The 19,238-nt window shown below is 35.6% G+C and overlaps 1 protein-coding gene across 3 annotated transcripts in view; it reads right to left on the reverse strand.

The window, feature by feature from the left end:
• LOC123011951 (nucleolar protein 4) overlaps positions 1-19,238 on the reverse strand; it is a 118,536-nt gene that overhangs the window by 29,113 nt on the left and 70,185 nt on the right. For all 3 annotated transcript variants that reach the window (XM_044409680.1, XM_044409679.1, XM_044409678.1), the window contains exons 2-3: positions 18,413-18,544; positions 16,791-17,372 (exon numbers count right to left, since the gene is read on the reverse strand). In XM_044409680.1, coding sequence (XP_044265615.1) covers positions 16,791-17,372; positions 18,413-18,544 — 714 coding nt within the window. The remainder of the gene's footprint in view (positions 1-16,790; positions 17,373-18,412; positions 18,545-19,238) is intronic.

Below are 19,238 nucleotides of genomic sequence, written 5' to 3' on the forward strand. Positions count from 1 at the left end.
AAGCGCTATTTTGAGTATTGTAATTAATAATTCATTCTTTATGTGATCCCAAATAGGGAAATTCTTGGTCGTCTTGCGATCACTTACTGTTCCACTTTTAGTTTTTCAAGTTGCAAGGCTGGCAATTTCCGGCGTATCTAGCGTTTCAATATCAAGGGTGGTAAAGGAGTGTTGGGTCGGGGTGTATACGGGAGAGATACAGACGAAACGGCGTTCTCTAGAGCGCTCCCCCAGTCCACCCTTCATCAAGTAAATTGCAGCGGCAGTCCTCGTTTCGGATATCTGGCAGGTCTGAGCCCCGAGGGGCGCCATAGCACAGCAGTACGAAACCGGAGTTAGAGGGAACACAGACACCCACTCGCCCAACCACCCACGCCGCCTTCGATACCAGAAAAGGTGAATTTATACAGACGACGAGGAAAACCGCAACAACGTCGCGCAACCCAAGATTTTATCAATTAAAGGAAACGTTCCGGATTGAAGCCTTGGGGTTGATGCTTTTAAAAAAGGGGTTCCAAATTTAGAAGATCTTTGACGTAAAATCGGTAGGCAAAATAACGACTAATAAAAAACTGACCTAATAGTCATTCAAATGTAGATTTCTCAAACGAGTCCCACGTAATACGAGTATGTATGCATGTATGTAACAGATATAGGTATACATATTTTAGGGAAGACATTAAATTGAATATTATAGGTATAACTCTATCAAAAATTGAAAGTATTATACAGGGTATTCCGTTTTAATTGTTCCAAATTTAAATAGATGATAGAATATTCAATTTTAAGACGAAAGTTTCCTATAAACATGTTTCGAAAATGCTATGTAAGGGAGCTACACCCCCTAAAAAGAATGCGTTTTTTAAAAGGTTTTTCCCTATCCTTCAGAATAAATAAAATTACAAAATTTGGTATCTGGGGCGTCCTAAACCGTAAAGCAAATTTAATTTTTAATTGTTATGATGTTTATGGTCAGTAACATAAATTTTAAAACTGATTTTACTCAAAATCGGTAAGTTGTATTGGAGAAACGCAAAGAAACCTTTTTTTATAAAAATCTATAAAATTTAGAATTTTGTTGCTAAAAGTGGCAAAAAACTATAGCCAAAATAGTTAGAGTACTTTTTACCATAAACCTACCCAGTTTAGGAAGCCCCTGATTAAAAATTTCAACATTTTACCTTTGAATTCGTTTAGGTGTATAAAGATTATCATCTGTACCAAATTTTATAATTTTATCTAAAATGGTTTCGGAAATATTGGTGTGTAGCATTTTTCGATACGTATTCATAGGAAACTTTTGTCTTAAAATTAAATATTCTATCTCCTGTTTAAATTTGTAACAATAAAAACGAAACATCCTGCATATTTGAACTTTAAATACTTATGGTCTATGGTACAACCTATACGTAAGCAATTTGGTTGATTTAACTGGAAGAAAAATAAAGAATAGTTGCTTTAAGATCACTACCGCAATCATATTTATTAAAAAATCAAGTGCAGTATAAGTTGTAAGTAAATACCAAAAAGCTTGATTTATACAGGGTGAATATAAAGTATGGAACCAAGCGGTTTTATTTTTAATCATTTGCCTCCAGAAAATATTAATTAATATAAATTAAAGTAATATAAAAAATGTGATCGTATTTTCAGAACGAAATTTTGTTTTGTTTTTGAGTTATGCGATTTTTTTTTGTCAAAATTGCAATTTATGTGAAAAAATTTTTTTGAAAAAATTAAATATAAAGCAGATAGTTGTAATCCTTAGAGTATAGCTTTTATGAGAAAAATGATTTTATAGTGGGTTGCCATTTAAAAAAATAATTTTTTTTTGTAGAACTCAAAAACAAAAGGAAATTTCGAAAAATTTTATTTTTGTTAAATCATCACATTTTTATAGTACTTTATCACTCATCAATTAGTTTTTTCAAAAAATAAATAGTTTAAGGAAAAAACATTTGGTTCCATACTTTTTATTCACCTGGTATGTATCGAGAGATCAAGATAATTTGTAATCGAGTCATCTTTAGATCCAAAAACGTATGTAAGTTAAACGTAGAAAATAGCAGGTTAAATGTCGATATTTTGTAATAACTTTGTTAGGCAAATTTACTTGGCAATTAATTGATGCAAAACTAAGTATCTTCTTTATTAAATCCAAAAAACATAGCACTCGCATTTTGCACTATTGTATTTTTTTTATTGTTATTATTTTTATTTTAAAAATATTTCTTTTTGAGGTAGTTTTTCTCCAACCACAATTAGTGTAAAAATCCACCTTAATCAAATCCATATTTATCGCGGGTTCGAGGGTCCAAGTGGAAAAAGGGTGTACGGCTGGCCCGTCCAATTTAAATTTTACATATTGTATAAGGGTCAGGGGCGGTTTACGCCTGCGTTTATGCATTTTTAAGTGGTTCACGCTCGACTAACGCTGACGACGTTGCATCTTCAATTACTGGGAATAAAACGGGATTATTACGCGACGATAAAACGACACACAGAACCGTGTGAAGTCGTCTTCGGCGAAAATCTGCATTTTGATGGGGTTCCACATTCGCTTTAATTCTCACGTTTCTCGGTCTCTCTCATGTTTCAGTTTCTCGCTGACGATTCACCTACGCGACTCCGAAATTGTCACTTTTATATTTTATACGGATTTGTTTGTTAGTGCGACGGGATCATTAAATTGAAGATTAGTACTTAATTACTCCACGCTCTTGTGTCTTGTTACCCACTTAATCGATCTGCAGAAGTGGAGTAAGAATTCAATCAAAACTGAAATTGCTCAACGGATCATAAATCGGCCTTCGTTATATGCTTTGTTTTTTCAAACTGGATACTCTCACGGGAAGGAAAACGGGTCAATATTTTCCTACGTTTGTGGAATACAGGGTGTGCTATCAAGGATTCACCACTTTCCATATGAAAACTTTTATTGCAAATAATCTTGCTTTCTTTTTGTTTGGTACCTTAATTTATAATATTATTGTAGCAACAATGAAATATTCCAGCCCATAGCATCCAATTTTTGTTATTATCCTTTTTTACGATTATACCTATGTTTTTTCTTATTAACCTTTTTCTATTAAACTCTAATAACGGTCCTACTAATATAACATTTTTCCTCATCGGTAGATATACTTCTTTGTTAAATTGTTACATTGTTTTTATTTTTTTATTGTGTATACATTTTTAAACTAAAATTATTTTCTGCAGCATCTTAGATTTTGTCTTTCCCTTGGTAAAATTTATGAAAAAAAGTTTTCATATTTTATTAGTTCATACAATTTTAACTTAATTTCAGTAATACATTTCCAACTTTTTGTCCAAATATTACAAATCCAAGCACTTTCTTTCAATATCCTAAACAACGATCATATGTTTTAACCCAGATTCCTATCCTCCCTTCCATCGACCTCCACCAATGTCGTAATCCTTTTAAACCTGAGTAAAAACCCCAAGTTTATTCCACGTTGTGTATATTTTTTGCGCGTTCGCATTCGACAGCTGAATCAGCAACCGAACAAGAACCGAAGTCTCAAGGGAGGCTGCGTAAAACCTAAGACCGGATATCCGATTGACAGGGGGTGAGAAGGAACCCACAAGGGCCGGCTCTAATTACCGAAAAAAGAAGCTAATTACACCACTTCGACTCAAAAAGCAATTCTAAAGCACTGTTTCGACCCAGTAATTTCTCATTAGATATTTTTTAACTCGAGATATAATTGAACACTATTAGAGATGAGTGTTGTTTAAGTTGTTGACATTTTTGAATTTAAAAGTTGTTGTAGAGGTTTCGTTTGATAACCGCTGGGGCAGCTCGGTATATTTTTCCTCATCCCCCACGCATATTCGGTCCGAACGACCCCGGCCAGTGTTTGATCGATAGTGTCCACCCTGGATACCGCTGTCCTCCGCCCCGGCACCCCCGGGGGTCACACACACGCACCAACCCAGGACGAACCTAACTGTCCGCCCAGTCCCCGGCACGACTATAGTTATATACGCCACCACAGATATCCCTGGGGCGACTGTCAAACAACACATACGTATCTTTTTATTTATCTCGGAATATTGAATAGGGCTGGACTAATTGAATTTCGCAACACGTACAACAGTTGCTGTTGTGGCCGGCATTAACAGCTATTAATATCGCCGCCGACAAAAACAAGTTAATATCTGTGTCGTTCGCCGAATTGCTTACTTGATTCGAAATCGAAAGCGGGAGGGGTGGAACGGTAATTGGGGACTTGAAGGGTGGATTGGAGGATCACCTTGATTGGAGTGAGTGAAAAAGTAAAATAGGACTTTCATCATGTTATGGATGAGTCACAAAACGAGGGTTGCTGGTTCAAAATGAAATATAGTTTTCAAAAAGCATACGAATTACAAATACAACCGGGTATGAGAATTTTATTGAAATGTGATTTATGTAAATATACCAGATTGATACATATACCTACTTAAAACGTATTGCCTGTTTCGGAAAAAAAAGTTTGCAAATTAAGCGAAAGGGGCGAAAGTTTAAACTATTGTTTAAACTAAAAAGTAAACTAAAATGAAACTAATTCGAAACAACCCTAAGAATTTTAAAAATTTAAATACAGGGTGTTTCAAAACTTGCAAACCACAAAAAATGCCATATAAAATGCCATAAAATAAATTTTACTTATAAAAATTACGAAATTATGAGAGCTTAAATTTTGTACTTTGTCCCTATTTATATCTGTAGAAAAAATAATAACATGTTTTTTTTGCTGCAGGCTATTAGGAAGCTGTATCCTAAATTGTAACTATGATTAACGTTATTTTATGGATTTTATTGACTTATTTTTTGTAACATGAAAAATATTTTTGACAAGTTAACAGTAGGTACCTATTATTTTTGACTTGAAATAAATATAAAACAGCTAACTTTCAATTTCAAATGATTCATAAATTGGTTTTAAGTAATTTATTATTTTATTTAGATCCTATCCATTTTTAGGAAATGAAGCTAAATTGATAAAAAAAAACGTCGCAAAATCTATCGAACAAACAGTGAAAAACCGCAAAATTAAACAAACTTTTAATTACGTCCAAACATCCTCTAATAAAAACATTGATTAAATGCGGTCTGGTCAATTTGCGTGTGTAAATTTATTTGTATTTTTTAATTGATCGAGCGGCGTGCGTGCTAAATTGGTTATAAAGTAGCCGTTTATCAACAATCAACAGGTCAGAGAGTTTAGAGAGCATCAGTACAAAAGGAAATAAAACAAAATGTGTAATCGTTACAAACGAGGATCAATTAGTTGATGCGACAATTTCATTAAATCGCCTCTAACATCCAGAAAACCGTACACAACATATTTTTTTCTATTTTTCGGTAACTTTCTCAAAATGAATGAAACAATTTCAGGCGTTGTAGCTCCAACTTTACAGTCTGTTTGCTAACAAATAAAACACTTGTGTGATGGAGCTGTTGAATGGAGGAGGTGACGTTGAAAACTTGCTAATTAATTATAGGGCGTTCGAGGGAAAAGGCGAGGAAGGATAGAATGCCAATTACGTAATTGCGATTTTGATGCCAGACGTGACGGATTATTTTTTTAATACCTAATAAGATGTCGCGCAAACATGTTTGTGTTTTTGACTTTTTACCATATTGCAAAGCCCTTGTAAATATTTTAGGTTAAAAAAATACATTTTAAAAGCAAGTAGTTTTTTAACGAGCGTGTTTTTTTATTAAGCTTGTATTAATTTATTAACCGATCTGTAATAAAGCCACGACGGTAACATAACAGCAAAAAAAACATTTTTTCTATTTCGGTGTCACAATAAGCATTTTGTGTACCTGAAAACAGTTACATAATAGCAACAAAAATGAGCGTGTTTTTCACTATAGACGTGTGCAAAAAACAGCCATTTTGCATCATGTTTCATGCAAGATTTTTTCCAATTTGGTTGCGAAAAACAGACGCATCAAATTCGAATTTTAAATCTGTGATTTCAATAATTTGTCAAAATCATACTAGTGTCGGGGCGTTGCTATAAAAATAGTGTTATTTTTAGCCTATTTTAACACTAGTGATAAAATAATGTCATATTTTATAACTAGTGAAAAATTAACCACATTTGACAATTAAAATGACACATCACAATGGTTGCTTTTCACAACCAAATTGGAAAAAACGCAATTTTGTGACACTGTTTTTTGGCAACATTTTATGCAATAAGTACTTTGACCATCACTGACAATAGACTGTCTTTTTTAAGTGAGAAATTGTTGCAGTTTAACGTATTTCACCGAAAGTAATGCAATTTAAGCTGTTTTCAAGCAATTTGGGTACCGCATATGTCAAATGTCAAACAATTTAACTGTTAAATATAATAATAAATTAAATTTAAAAAACGTTCAATAAAAAAATTGCATGAAAAAGGAGTGTATAACCCCTCATTGTGATACTGGAGCATTTGTAACACTCGCCACTGTGTGGCTCGTGTCATAAACAACTAGTATCACAATGAGAGTGTTTGTAACACTTGTTTTTTATTTTATGCAATACTTTTGCTATCACTGACTGTGTACTGACGTTTTTAAGTGAGAAATTGTAATATATTAACGTATTTCATCAAAACTAATGCAATATGAGCTTTTTCAAGCGATTTGGGTACCGCATACGTCAAATGCCGTCAGCAATTTTAACTGTCAAATTTAATAATACATTCAATTTAAAAAGTGCTCAATAGAAAAAATATAAGTATAAAAAAACACGTGTTACAACCTCTCATTGTGATACACGTGCATTTGTAACACAATGAGAGTGTAACACTTGTTCTTTTAATATACCTACTATTTGCACATCAGTGGCGTTAAAATCATTCATAATAGTTCGAATAGTTAAGTCATTAAAAGTTATATTTCTCAAAAATTGCTTGAAATAACGAAATAATTTGAAAAATTTACATGTCAAGGTTTTAAATTTGGTCAAATATAATTCAAAGCTAACAGAAAACTTTTAAGCCAGTTTTATCTGTTGTAGTCACCGCCCGCATGTGTAAAAACATGAGTATATAAGAAGGGTAAAAATGCACATCTGGCAGTATTTAAAATAGTTAAGCATAGTAGGTAGTAATTAGTAATTTTATTGTAGAATTGTAACTGAAAAAATAACCAAAAATAATTAGAAAATATAAATAAATATTTAAACATATAATAAGCACTTTTTTGTAAGAAAGTGTAATATTAACCCCGTAAACTCAAAACAGATGCTTTAGAAGTATTTTTCTGCTTGCTTCATTTCCTTTCCTTGATTCTATGTAGTTATTTTCGTTTTAAGTTTATAAGTCTTGATATATTATTTAATAACTCAGGTTGTGACCGAAAAGTAGTACCACTAAAGAAAAAATATTATCTATATCAAATTTCCAATACATAATAATTATAAACAAAATATTAAATCGATTGTTATTTATCAAAAATGGTGATGTCAGTTAGTGGATGATTTTGTTTTTCATGCTATTTAGAATCTCCAATGTTTCGAAACGAGCTTTACGAGTATTTACACATAGCAAATTCAAATGTCAAGCTTCTTGAACTTAAAATGATTTACAATGCCTACATTAGTTATTTTCAGTTAGTGATTTCTTCCAGAATGTCTAAAATAATCATGGTAACCCCGTTTTCGCTCTTCCGTCATTAACTATTACTCGTTAATCCCATAAACCTGCATTTGCCCGATGATAGATACTTTTTCGATTTGCGCCTCGCCCCAATTGCAACGGTTCCCGATTAGGTGCGCCGTTTACATTTCCAGTCCTAAACACAGTATGTGGGGATGAAAGGGAGTCGAAACCCGCAGCACTCCCCCGACCAATATCACCATCACGGCTGACATTTGAAGCGGACGGACGGGAGGCCTCGTTGCCTGCCTGTCTGCACCCTTATCTGTGGGGGTGTACGGCAATATCGCACGCACCCGACACCCCACTAATCAATCTACTCTCTCTCTGCCGTCGCTGAGTCCTTCCGACGCACTCTCCCACCCCTCGCACCCCCAGGACTATCACTCAATATCCTTCGACCGGATCCTGACGACGCCGGACAACCCCACTGCGAATCCACAATGAAAATAATCAGGGCCAGGCGAGGGGCTTTGTCGCCGACAAACATTGCTGGAGCTGATTGATTTTTGACGCGTGGACCGAGTCTTAATTGGGAAAGGGTGGATTCACAGACAATTAGTGAACATTGCTATAGAAACAAGTTTCTTTATAAAAAAAGCTCACGCATTATACTGTTCAAATTTAAAAAGGTTGAGGTCGCAGGGGTCGCCCCTGGAGCTCCACAGTTGTGACTGCAGCACGTTATTAGTAAGTGTAGCTTTTGTTTTAATTGAGTGTGTTCGATTGGTTATCGGTGGGTTTGTGTTGCCGCTCTGTGGGGTCGGTGTGCCGGTTTAGAAGCCGTGCAAAAAGTATCTGGCAGGGGTCACATGGCCGCTACATTAGTCGGGCTGAAATAGCTGCGGACGTTGTTTCTTTGCCGTCGCCGAAGGCAGTCGCGCCGGTCTGGCTTGGCTTCCAACGGCACCCGCTTGGAATCGTAATGTTTCTCTTCTAACCGGCAAAAACAGGACGATGAAAGCTGGCCTGGCTCTGCCTCGATATCGCCGCTTTTTCATTTTTAATGTACCACGTTAATGCCACTTGCTCCCCTGGGACTGATTAATTGTGATTTTTATACCGCAACGACGAAAGGATTACCGTGTTGTGAGGATGCAGACACAATGAACATGTTTTGCAGATGAAAAAGATGAACCGATTAAAAATAAGTGCAAAAAAGCACATTACTCGAGCCAAATGTATGACAAGAAATGCTAATCAAGATGTAACTTTTCTAAGTGCATAAGCTTAAATCATTACTAAAAAATACAAAAATTTGTAGTTGTATTAGATCATTTTATTACCTACTCCACAAATTAAAGTGCAACTCAACGCATAAAAACACAGAGCTCCAGAGCTTATGTATTCGGAAAAATACTAATAGGTACATACATATAAAATAAATTAAAAAAAGAGAATTTCTTGAAAATAAATTCAGAGCACCTGAACAAAAATAAAACACAAAAAAATAACTCACAAAAATGTAAATTTTTCCGAATGCTAGCAAACTGAAATACACTCGTCTTCGAGGACTGTATACAGGGTGATTCTTAAATAGACCGACAAAATTTTATCACAGCTTCCCTAGTATAAATGGAGACAAACTGTACCCTTTTTACGTTTATATTTTGTAGAGGCAAAACCCCCTTGAACCGTGCCACTTACGGCGTTTATGAATTGTTGCAATGATCAAGTACATTTTGATCAAATTAATACCATGGTTTCCACTACCTGTGCTAATACTATTTACGAACACATCAGTGGCGTATGCTTTACCTCGAAAATAACTTTAATAAATTTTATTTGGAGAACGGTTAAACAAAGAATTTTTTAAATATTTTATCCAGCATGTTCTCATTTGATACTACCAAGGATAAATTTTTGTCGGTCTATTTAAGAATCACCCTGTCTATACATGCACATAACGAATACCACTAAAAAACGCAAAAACACTGGTGTTTAAATCACTTACATTACAGAAATGAACAGTACTGGCAGTTCTCAAATTCGCAAAAAAACTACCTACAGCCTTTAAAAAATTAAATTTTTGAAGAAAATTTCAAATAATTACTCGACACTAACATATTTTAAAAATAAATGGTAATATATCTATCTATAGTCATCCTCAAAAGACTTGCCACCAAATTGAATAATTGAACTGAATGTTGACTTGACACTTGACATAAACACAAACTCACAAACATTATTGCCCATCTGGTAAAAGGTATTTAAAAAAAAATTGTATCATCTACTGCAGAAAATAAACATTTACAATAAGAAAGTTAACAAATAAATACGAGGTTAAGAGGTAAAAAAAATACCGGCACTCGCATTAAATAGGCAGTGAGAGTCCTTGCTTTTAAATGTGCGAAAGTCGGTAGAAAAAAATCTTTGTAGTTGATTTTGTCAACTTTTGAAGTATTTGTTGGCTATAACTACAAATTATTATTATCTATCTGCAGGCTCACTACTCGCAGCGAACTGCCATAAACGCATACTCATTCTCTCGGTCGGAATCGATTTTCGCGGAACTGTTTATCCACAAACAATACGATTTATTTAACGATAGTTGTTCTTTGTTACTTTATGTGTCTTCATGAGCGCTCGTTGTTTGTGTGCGCCACCTCGCCCTAAAATAGCCGTCAAAATGTCAAATATGCGTCGTTGGCAGCGTTCCTGGTCCTGTAAAACAATTCCGGGAAGCCATTCGCAGTCCATTGGCATACAGCTCGAATGGCCTTTTGGAGGCGGTTTTCGGCGCGCCAATTTTCCTCGTTATGTAAGAGTCAATCGTCGGAACGAAACGCTCTATCTTTGGCCTCGGCAACGGAAACGCCACGCACACATCGTCGGCGTCAAGGTGGGGTCGTAGCCCGCTTAGCCCGGTCGCAGGCAGTAGTTTTTGTCCTCTTTATGGTCGGCAACAGCGGCAGCAGGAAAGAATACCAAGAGCCGGTTGGGCGGCGGTTTTTAACAGCGCTGACCTCGTTCGAGTGAAATATAGGGGCGCACTCTGGCGCATTTAGGCGATGCTCTTGCACACAGCCGCGGTCGTTACGGCGGGTAACTGGCGCACCAGAAGATTATATTGAAAGTAATTCAGGTTTATTGGCAATAATCGCGCCAGATATGGCCGCTGCAGACATGCGACGCGGAGTCGGGGCTTTAGCGAGCGAGAGCGTGTCGTGGTTGCACAAAGGTGCATTATTGCAGGAATGCTGGGATTTTGTGAGACGTCGCAGGGGGCTTAATGGGTGGCATAAAGCCACGGTTCGAAATGCACACGATAAAAGCATTAATACCGACTCCAACTTTGCCAATATGAAAGAACCAACCACAAAATTAGCATGAAATCTAGTCATTAGAAATAAGTGATTAAGAGACAAGTGAAACCAAATTAAAGTTATTTTGCGATAATTTTTGAAGGCTACTCCAGTAAAAACCCAATAAATCAATCAAAAATGCCGGTTTTTGATCGAAAAAACCTTACAAACTGTCTAAAAACAAAACAAGAACAAAAAATCGCACTTTTCGTTTGAACTGAAACAGCTTTCAGCGGCTCAACTGATCCTTTCATCAGAAATAAGTGCCAACAATTGCTTCTTTAACTCAATCAAAGCGCACACTTTTCGCCTGCTTGTTCAGCTATCAATTATTTCTCGTCGTCGCCATTTTGGCCTGTTTTTGCTGGATTTAGGTCAGACTCGCGAAATGATTGACGAAACATCCCCCGTCCACTAGTCGTCACTAAGGTAAGTACAGTCAGTAAGTCATTTGATCTAGAGATTTTCAGGACTCGGATCGTATTTCCGGTATTGGGTATTTTCAAACCGCCCTCCGTCCAATCATTACTGTGAACATTTCATATCGGCCTGTATATGATCGACATAAACACGTTGATTTCAGTTCGTTTTTATGGATCGCTTCGATATACGAAATTATAGTGGCGACGTAAAAATGCTAGTAAAAATTAATAGCAGTGGGAATTTATATACATTTATTTCCGTAGTGGAGGTGAGATAATTGCATAAGTAGTTTTTCGTTTTGGGTTCGGTGAGTTAATGCAGTTGGGGCTGCTGCGAATGGAATCAGGAAAACGACACTTGTTGCCATATAATAATCAATTGAAATAAAAAATTATGAGTTAGAGTGTATCGCCTGATCGCTTATATGATTGATGTTAATGTGGCGGACATCTGCCCCAAACCTGTCTTATTTTATTACGCAACAATAGCGCCGGATGGTAACGACGGCTCAGGCGCTTATACTGAGTTGGAAGAAATCATTCCCAAAGTCCAAAACAGATATTTAAATATCAAAGTGATTTAGAAGTCAGTACATAACATACCTATCATTAAAAATCTATCTTTAAAAATCCTTTTTTTAACTTGTATCTACACTAAATCTTTTCTAATAAATATCATTAGAAAGCAAATACTTGACCTCTGTTTATAATTTACAATATAATTGCTCTTGTTTTCCGTAGTGTTTCATAAACAAAGTTTAAGCAAATTTGATTAACTAGCAAAAACTCGTGCTACAACTAAATAGCTACTAAACATGTTGACAACATTCAATGCTCATTACGTGTTTAAAAGGCTAATAAAACGACCTCTTCTTTTAACTCAGTTATCTCAGTTCAGTAAACAGTACTTAGAATAACTTTGTTGGGTATTTTAGTCAAATGTTTTACCCGAAATAAATTCAGCTCCTCAAATGTGCTGATTTTATTATTGTCACGTCAATGCATGAGAGAACAAATTTAGTTTTAGTAAAAAGAATAATAAAAAGAACCATACTAAAATAATTGAAGAAAATATCGATTTCTAATAGACAAACGTGGCAATTCTAACCTACCCTAAGAAAACATTTAAAAGAATATCAGTAAATAGGTTTGGCAATTCTTTGTATTTTTTATTGAAAAAAAGTTTTTGAGCTTCTAAATATTAAAGTCTAATGAAGATGTGCCATTTGTCATGACGCAGTTTTTCGTCGTTTCCCCGTTCGATATCTAATTGACGTTATTTTTTGCGGTTTCCCAACGTCATCGTCTGCTCGTCGTAAGAAAGTTTTATTCGAGTAAAACGGTCAGAATTGTGTTCTTTTAACAAAGAAGGGACATTCATCGTCGAACCCAGCGCTGTAAAGGGCCTTATCCTTGCCGCCCCCGACTCTCATGATTCATCCTTTCGAGGTTGAACCTTTCTCATCCCCCTCGGTTGACCAGGCTCAACTCCTCTGCCAGATGAGTATCCTTTATATCCTCGGCGTCCTTTCCTGACGTCAACCCTCATCCTCTACTTCCATCCCCAGTCGATATTGCTGGAAAAAAACGCCCGAACACGAAAACAAACTTCTCATTGCGTAATTATTCCGGACGACCGAAAAAATCGCAACTATGCACGAATTGCGCCCTTGTTTGTACAGATAAGGGATGTGCGAACCTGAGGTCGGGAAAGGATCCGGAATTACGGCGCTGTTTGAAATGAGTTGTTTGTTCAGGGCCCTTGTATATAAGGTCCCTCGTCGGGCATTACTGCGGCATGACCCTCCGATTTACGGATATTTAAGTGATTATTCAATCAGCCGGATGCTCGGGATATTATGGCGGCAACGCGATGAATTATAATTGGCATATACATATACATTGGGCTAATTATTCCCGGATTACTCCGTACGTCGACTGTCCGGGATTGTTGCATGCCATTCGTAACACCCTCTCAAATGCATCTAAGATTCAAGGTTTTAGACTAATTATCTACGTGTAATTTTATGATTTAAAGCTTACGCGAAACTCTGCTTCCGCTGGTGATAGGTCTTGATCCCTATTCGCAAATCCATTTTATTACACTCATCGCAGAGCAATATAAATCACATATGCAGCTCTTATAGTAATGATTGTAATCATTATAGGAAGACGTATTGTAGTTATTTGTTTACGTTTTTACAGAAGTTTTCAGCTAGCAATTAAAAAAATATATTAATTTAATAAAAAAGTGCACAAAACCTATTTCGAAATAAGATATGACAATGTTTCATTTATCAAATTTTCAACCCTTTGATTGCAAAAAATTTTCCTAGTTTATGTGCATATTTAAATCGAATATTTTTAGTTAGTAGTTTTATACATTCAATAAAAAACCATAGCCCTTTTAGGTTATTTGTTTAATTTAAATAAATTATATTAACAATATTAATTTTTATTTTGATGAAAATAATACAGGATCAGTCATTTATAAAAAAACCCTAATCGATTTTCAGACGCAACCCAAAATACATTCTCACAGACAACTTGGTTTTTGTTATGTTTGAACATTTAGATTATTAAATTTAAATCAAAGTAGTTATTGGTATGTCATCCATTAAATTTGGCAGTCATTAATTCCGCTTTTTCCTTGAACTCAAAATACATATACTCAAACGATAAAAAAACTGAGATAATCTTAATAAATGGAGAATACCATAAAATGCAGTGGCTTATGACTCAACCTGTATCAAAATCGATATAATATATAGTTTATATTGATTAATCCATTTACATTAACAAACTCAAAAGTTTTCAAATATGTTTTTCTACTTTGCGTTTGTACTAAAGCCCAGTACGAAACTGAACAAAAACAGTGCTATAAAAATTATACTAAAAAGAGGGAAATTTAGTCTTATAATGTTGGCGACCTAACCGTTTTTCTATCGAGCTGTCAGTGTCAATCGGCCTAACGCAAATCAAATTATTCAAATATGAAATTTTTACTGTGTTTGGTTTAATTAATCATGGCAAAAAATATTCAGAATAAACATTATGATTATCGTGGTGCTTACGCCGCATACCTTTAAGTCATAGGACAAAGCAAAATAAAAGGTACATACCTACTTACTGCTGCTTTTGAGATTTTTGGGGTTAGGTAGGTTTTGCCGTCAACTTACTCAACAATTTTGGCGTGATTTCTCAGGGAGTAAATTGTTCATCGTTAAGAAAAAAGTCCAGAGATATACAGCGTGTTCCGTTTTTATTGTTACAAATTTAAACAGGTGATAGAATATTCAATTTTACAATAAAAGTTTCCTATAAACATGTGTCAAAAAAATTAAATAAGAAAGCTACATCCCCTGAAAGAGGTACATTTATTAATGGATTTTTTCCAATATTTCAGCAAATTACCAACTTACAAAATTTGGTACAACTGATAACCTTTATACACCCAAACGAATCCAAAGGTAAAATGTCAAAATTTTTACTTAGGGGCATCCTAAACTGCGGGGTTTAGGGTAAAAGTACTCTAACTATTGGCTATTGGTTTTGCCACTTTCAGCCACAAAATTCTAAATTCCATAGTTATTCACAAAATTTGTTGTTTGTTGTTGAGTAAAATCAGTTTACAATTTGTCTTACAGACCATAAAGAGGATAAAAATTAAAAATTAAATTTATTTCACTGTTTAAGACACCCGTAATTAAAAATTTCGACTACTGATCTTTAAATCTATTCAGGTGTTTAAAAGTAATCAGCTGTACCAACTTTTGAAATTATCTATTCTGCAATAGTCGGAAAACCCCATTAAAAAGGCATCTCTTTCAGGGGGGTGTAGCACGCTTACGTAACATACATAACAACGTACATGTTCATAGGAAACTTTTGTCTTAAAATTGAATATTCTATCGCCTGTTTAACTTTGTAACAATAAAAACGGAACACCCTCTATATTATTAAAATTATATTATATTAATGCTATTGATACTTCAAAATATAGCTTTATAATACAAAAAAATATCCAAAAAACCTTTTATAAACCATCCAAACATTTATTATAATCCAATTGCCAATTTCTAAGTTTTTAGACTAATTTGTGATTTTGCCAATACGAGTAAATATCAGTTCTGGAGAATGAAACGTGTATAATTACAAGACCCTGCGTGTTTCACGTGAATGCAATTTGGGCCTTGATGCGTTGTTATGTACTATTGATCGACAACCCTATAGATGCAGAACCAACAGGAACAATGGGGTGTATATAGAAGAAAAGAGCTGATTACTCAAAGCCGTCAATATTTTTAATAAAGAGATATCATCCCTATAGATACCACTTACCTGCAGTAACCCCTGCAGGGGAACACAAAATACCGGGTAAACAAGAAATAAGTGCACAAAATAAAAGAAATAACTCCTTGATATAAAAGGACTTTCTATTTCAGTTTTATTTAAAGTTTAGTCAAAATTCTACTGCAATAAAGTCGTGGAAACGAAATATGTACAAGCAGAATCTCGACAAAAAATTTTTGAAAAAAAGATGATTCATGTACTAATAAGGTCAGTGTGTTAGAGTTTTCTTTGCTAGGTTGTGTCTGTACTTAGTACTCTGTTTTGTGTGGAAAAAATGACTTAGTTACCACAAGATTTACCCCGACGTGTAACTTAATTGCGAATTGTTGGTATAAAAAAGTGCCGAATTTCCTGAATTGCGTATTGTTCACTTACTGGCATTTTTCTCTGGGGCTCGAGTTCTGGCGCACCCTGTATAAAGTAATGTAAAATAAGGCAGGAGTTACTCCAATTTCAAGTTCAAATTTGTTTTTGTTTTTTGTGAGTACTGATAACTCTTTGTACGTGCGTTGTGCGTCGCAAAAGAGATCCCTGAAAGAGGTTTTGTCCCACTATTACAGCCGAGTAAAAACAGGTAATCAGAACACACAAGATAACACTGTTCTTTCATTTAAATATGTGCACTTATTTCGACGTCACCCTGTAGACTGAAAATTCTTGAATCACAATAAACGCGTTTACAGTATAACGCAACTGATCGTGACATGATCATGTTAAATATTTAAAATTAAGTGGATAAAAAAGGTAAATGTTTATGTAAAATGTTTGTTCATCAAAAAGTGGAAAAAACAAAACAACATAATACTGTCTTAAAAAACTACTTAAATTTATTGGATAACGTAGATGTTAGTAAAGAAATACACACGAAAAGTTAGTAAAAATAAATAAATAAAGTAAAACAAAATATAAGTGGTTAATAAATAACAGAAAATAGTCTTAAAGCTCTATTCTAAACCTAAAAACCTTAATCAAATAAAAAAATATATTAGTAAAAATAGTGCGAGATGGCCTCATGCAAGAAGTGTTCAATAACAAGACTCACGTGTTTGTTTTCGAACTTAAGAGCATCCTCGTCCGTGCATCCCAAACTGCGCATATACTTGAGATATGTGGTGGTGATGGGCAAAGAATAATCGATGTCGCCTGCCATAAGCACCCTCCGCTTCCTGGACTCCTGTTGTTCCCTCTCGATGCTCTCCACCGGCGACCAAAGCTTGGGCGCCGGCTGCTTGGATTCGTTTCCGTTCAGATGTCGTTTTTTTGGTGGCGTCTTCGGCGGGTCCTTCGCCGTGAGGTTGCACACGTCCAAGGGATTGCTCGAGCGCTTCAGCTCCGGCGTTCCAGTCCTCGGTTCAGCCTTTTGAACTTCCCCGTTACTGCGAGAGAGATCAAGAGTTTCGGCGGCCGGGGGCACCCGGTAAGGAGACACTTCGGCAGGCGGTGCCGGGGGCGGCGTCGGCAGGGGAGGCGCGGGAGTGTGGACTAGGGGCAACGTGGGGCTGGGACTCGGAGTGGGCAGAACGGAAGCCGGCGATGGGGACCGAGGATGTTTCTGACACTCGGTGCAACCGAGGAGGAAGCGGGTGACGGCTTCGCGCGGCAGGAACGCATATGTCTCCGTTATCTGGAACAACAATTGTTAACGTGCGAATGGCGTTTCAATGACGGTTTTTGTACGGAAGCAGGAAAGCCGCGACAATGACCGCCGAAAGATGAGATAGTGCCGGGGACGAGTTGCATAATGACAGCGATAGAATTTCAAAGACATAGTGCAAGAATTTCACACAAAACAGTTTTTAAAATTGGAATATGTGTCAACGACTTTTGTTTAAATTTCGGCAAAAGTTTCATAAACGCAAACACTAATACGAAACTAATAAATACTAAACGTAAAAATAAGACAATATGAACGCTCTGTTTTAAAATGATGTTAAACAAATCAAGTTTACAAGCCAGAACTTACTGAAATTAAGAGTAAAAAATAATATTTCTATAATTAAGTCCAGATTCTTGATTTAGCTTAAGTCTCTCTCAATGAATTAATTTTTACTTAAACAAAACTCGACTGAAAGTAAGATATTTGCGTCTTTTTTGAATTTCTCGTTAAATTCCATTGTAACAAGCCCAAAACTTGTTCCACTTGTGAAAAAATTCATTTATATTCATCGTGTACAACCTTTCTTGTAAAAATCAAATTTCCTGTTAATACTCGCGAAGTTATTTGTCTTCCTCTACAACACAATTCTTCCATCAGCGATGTCAGAACTCAGATTCCTCGTCGAACTTGACCAGCCATGAATCCGCGCTCTTACAACCGAATCAATTACCGCTTCGTAGAAGAAGAAGAATAGTCGAGAAGACTAAATAAATAGAAGAGGGATGGAAGATCGAGTGTAAAACAGTGCGCAAACAACCCTCTACGAAACGAAGAGTTGATGTTTCCGACCAAATAACCGTATTTCCATATCGCCAGACTACAAACGTTGAAATATATTGACAATCAACAGGTGTGTTACATCCGCCGAATATCAAGCAACGACTCGTTTGTAGTCTGACAGATGCAACGCGCCGTTACGAAAGATGAGACGTAAACGAACGATAATAACGCTTCGAAACGGATCGATGCTGATAGAGAGGTTCCGATATTGGATTCTGGTGACTTACCGTACGGTAGGTTCGCTTTTGACCGGCATGTTTGCCGGGACGGCCTTCTAGTTCCACGTGAACATTGTAGATGATGTCGAAGAAGTTCTCCACGACGGCGACTTTGCGGTAGATTGGCTCTCCGGTAGAGTTCTAAAACAAACAAAAAGATATTAAAAGTTTAGCTAGACTAACGATCTCTATACGAGCGATAGCGCAAAAAATTTAAGTTCAAATGCACACACTAGTCAATACTTAAAAACATTATTGTTATTATTTTTCTTTTTAAACTCGATGTCCAAAATAAAACTCTTCTCTCAATGCAAATTTGGTTTTGAATGAAATTTTCGCTGTTGAATTAACTACACTCATTATTCACACTCATTACTAAACCAAAAAAAGAATGAAATTATTTTTACAAATTGCAACTACAGTATGATGAAAAAAAGGCGCCCGTGTTAACCCACATGTTATAAGTGATCTTTTATTAAAGACGAATTCGAAGACCAAAATTGGATTTGTGCTCTTATCAGTAAGATATAGACTTTCCTTTTTAGAAAAGAGAAATCTATATAATTAACAGTTTTAAAATAATTTCATTGTTAAAGTCTAGATTTTGATACTGTTGACGGTGTTCTTAAAAAAAATGTGTAAAATGTCTATTGAAATAAACCTTATTGAAGATGTTTGGATACCTAGGATATCCTAGGATACAGAAAATGTCCAAGTAATATTCAATTATTGGAAACGGTAGCAACAAAAAAATCAATTTTCAATGTTGTTTGTTCTGTGAAATTTGAATGATTAAAGTCAAAAAGGTTTCCCAGATACGAAAAATACCTGAATG

This window comes from Tribolium madens, unplaced genomic scaffold, assembly GCF_015345945.1.
Source record: "Tribolium madens isolate multiple individuals breed KSU strain unplaced genomic scaffold, Tmad_KSU_1.1 Scaffold_91;HRSCAF=231;Tcas5.2_LG7, whole genome shotgun sequence".
In the NCBI taxonomy this organism is placed as follows: domain Eukaryota; kingdom Metazoa; phylum Arthropoda; class Insecta; order Coleoptera; family Tenebrionidae; genus Tribolium; species Tribolium madens.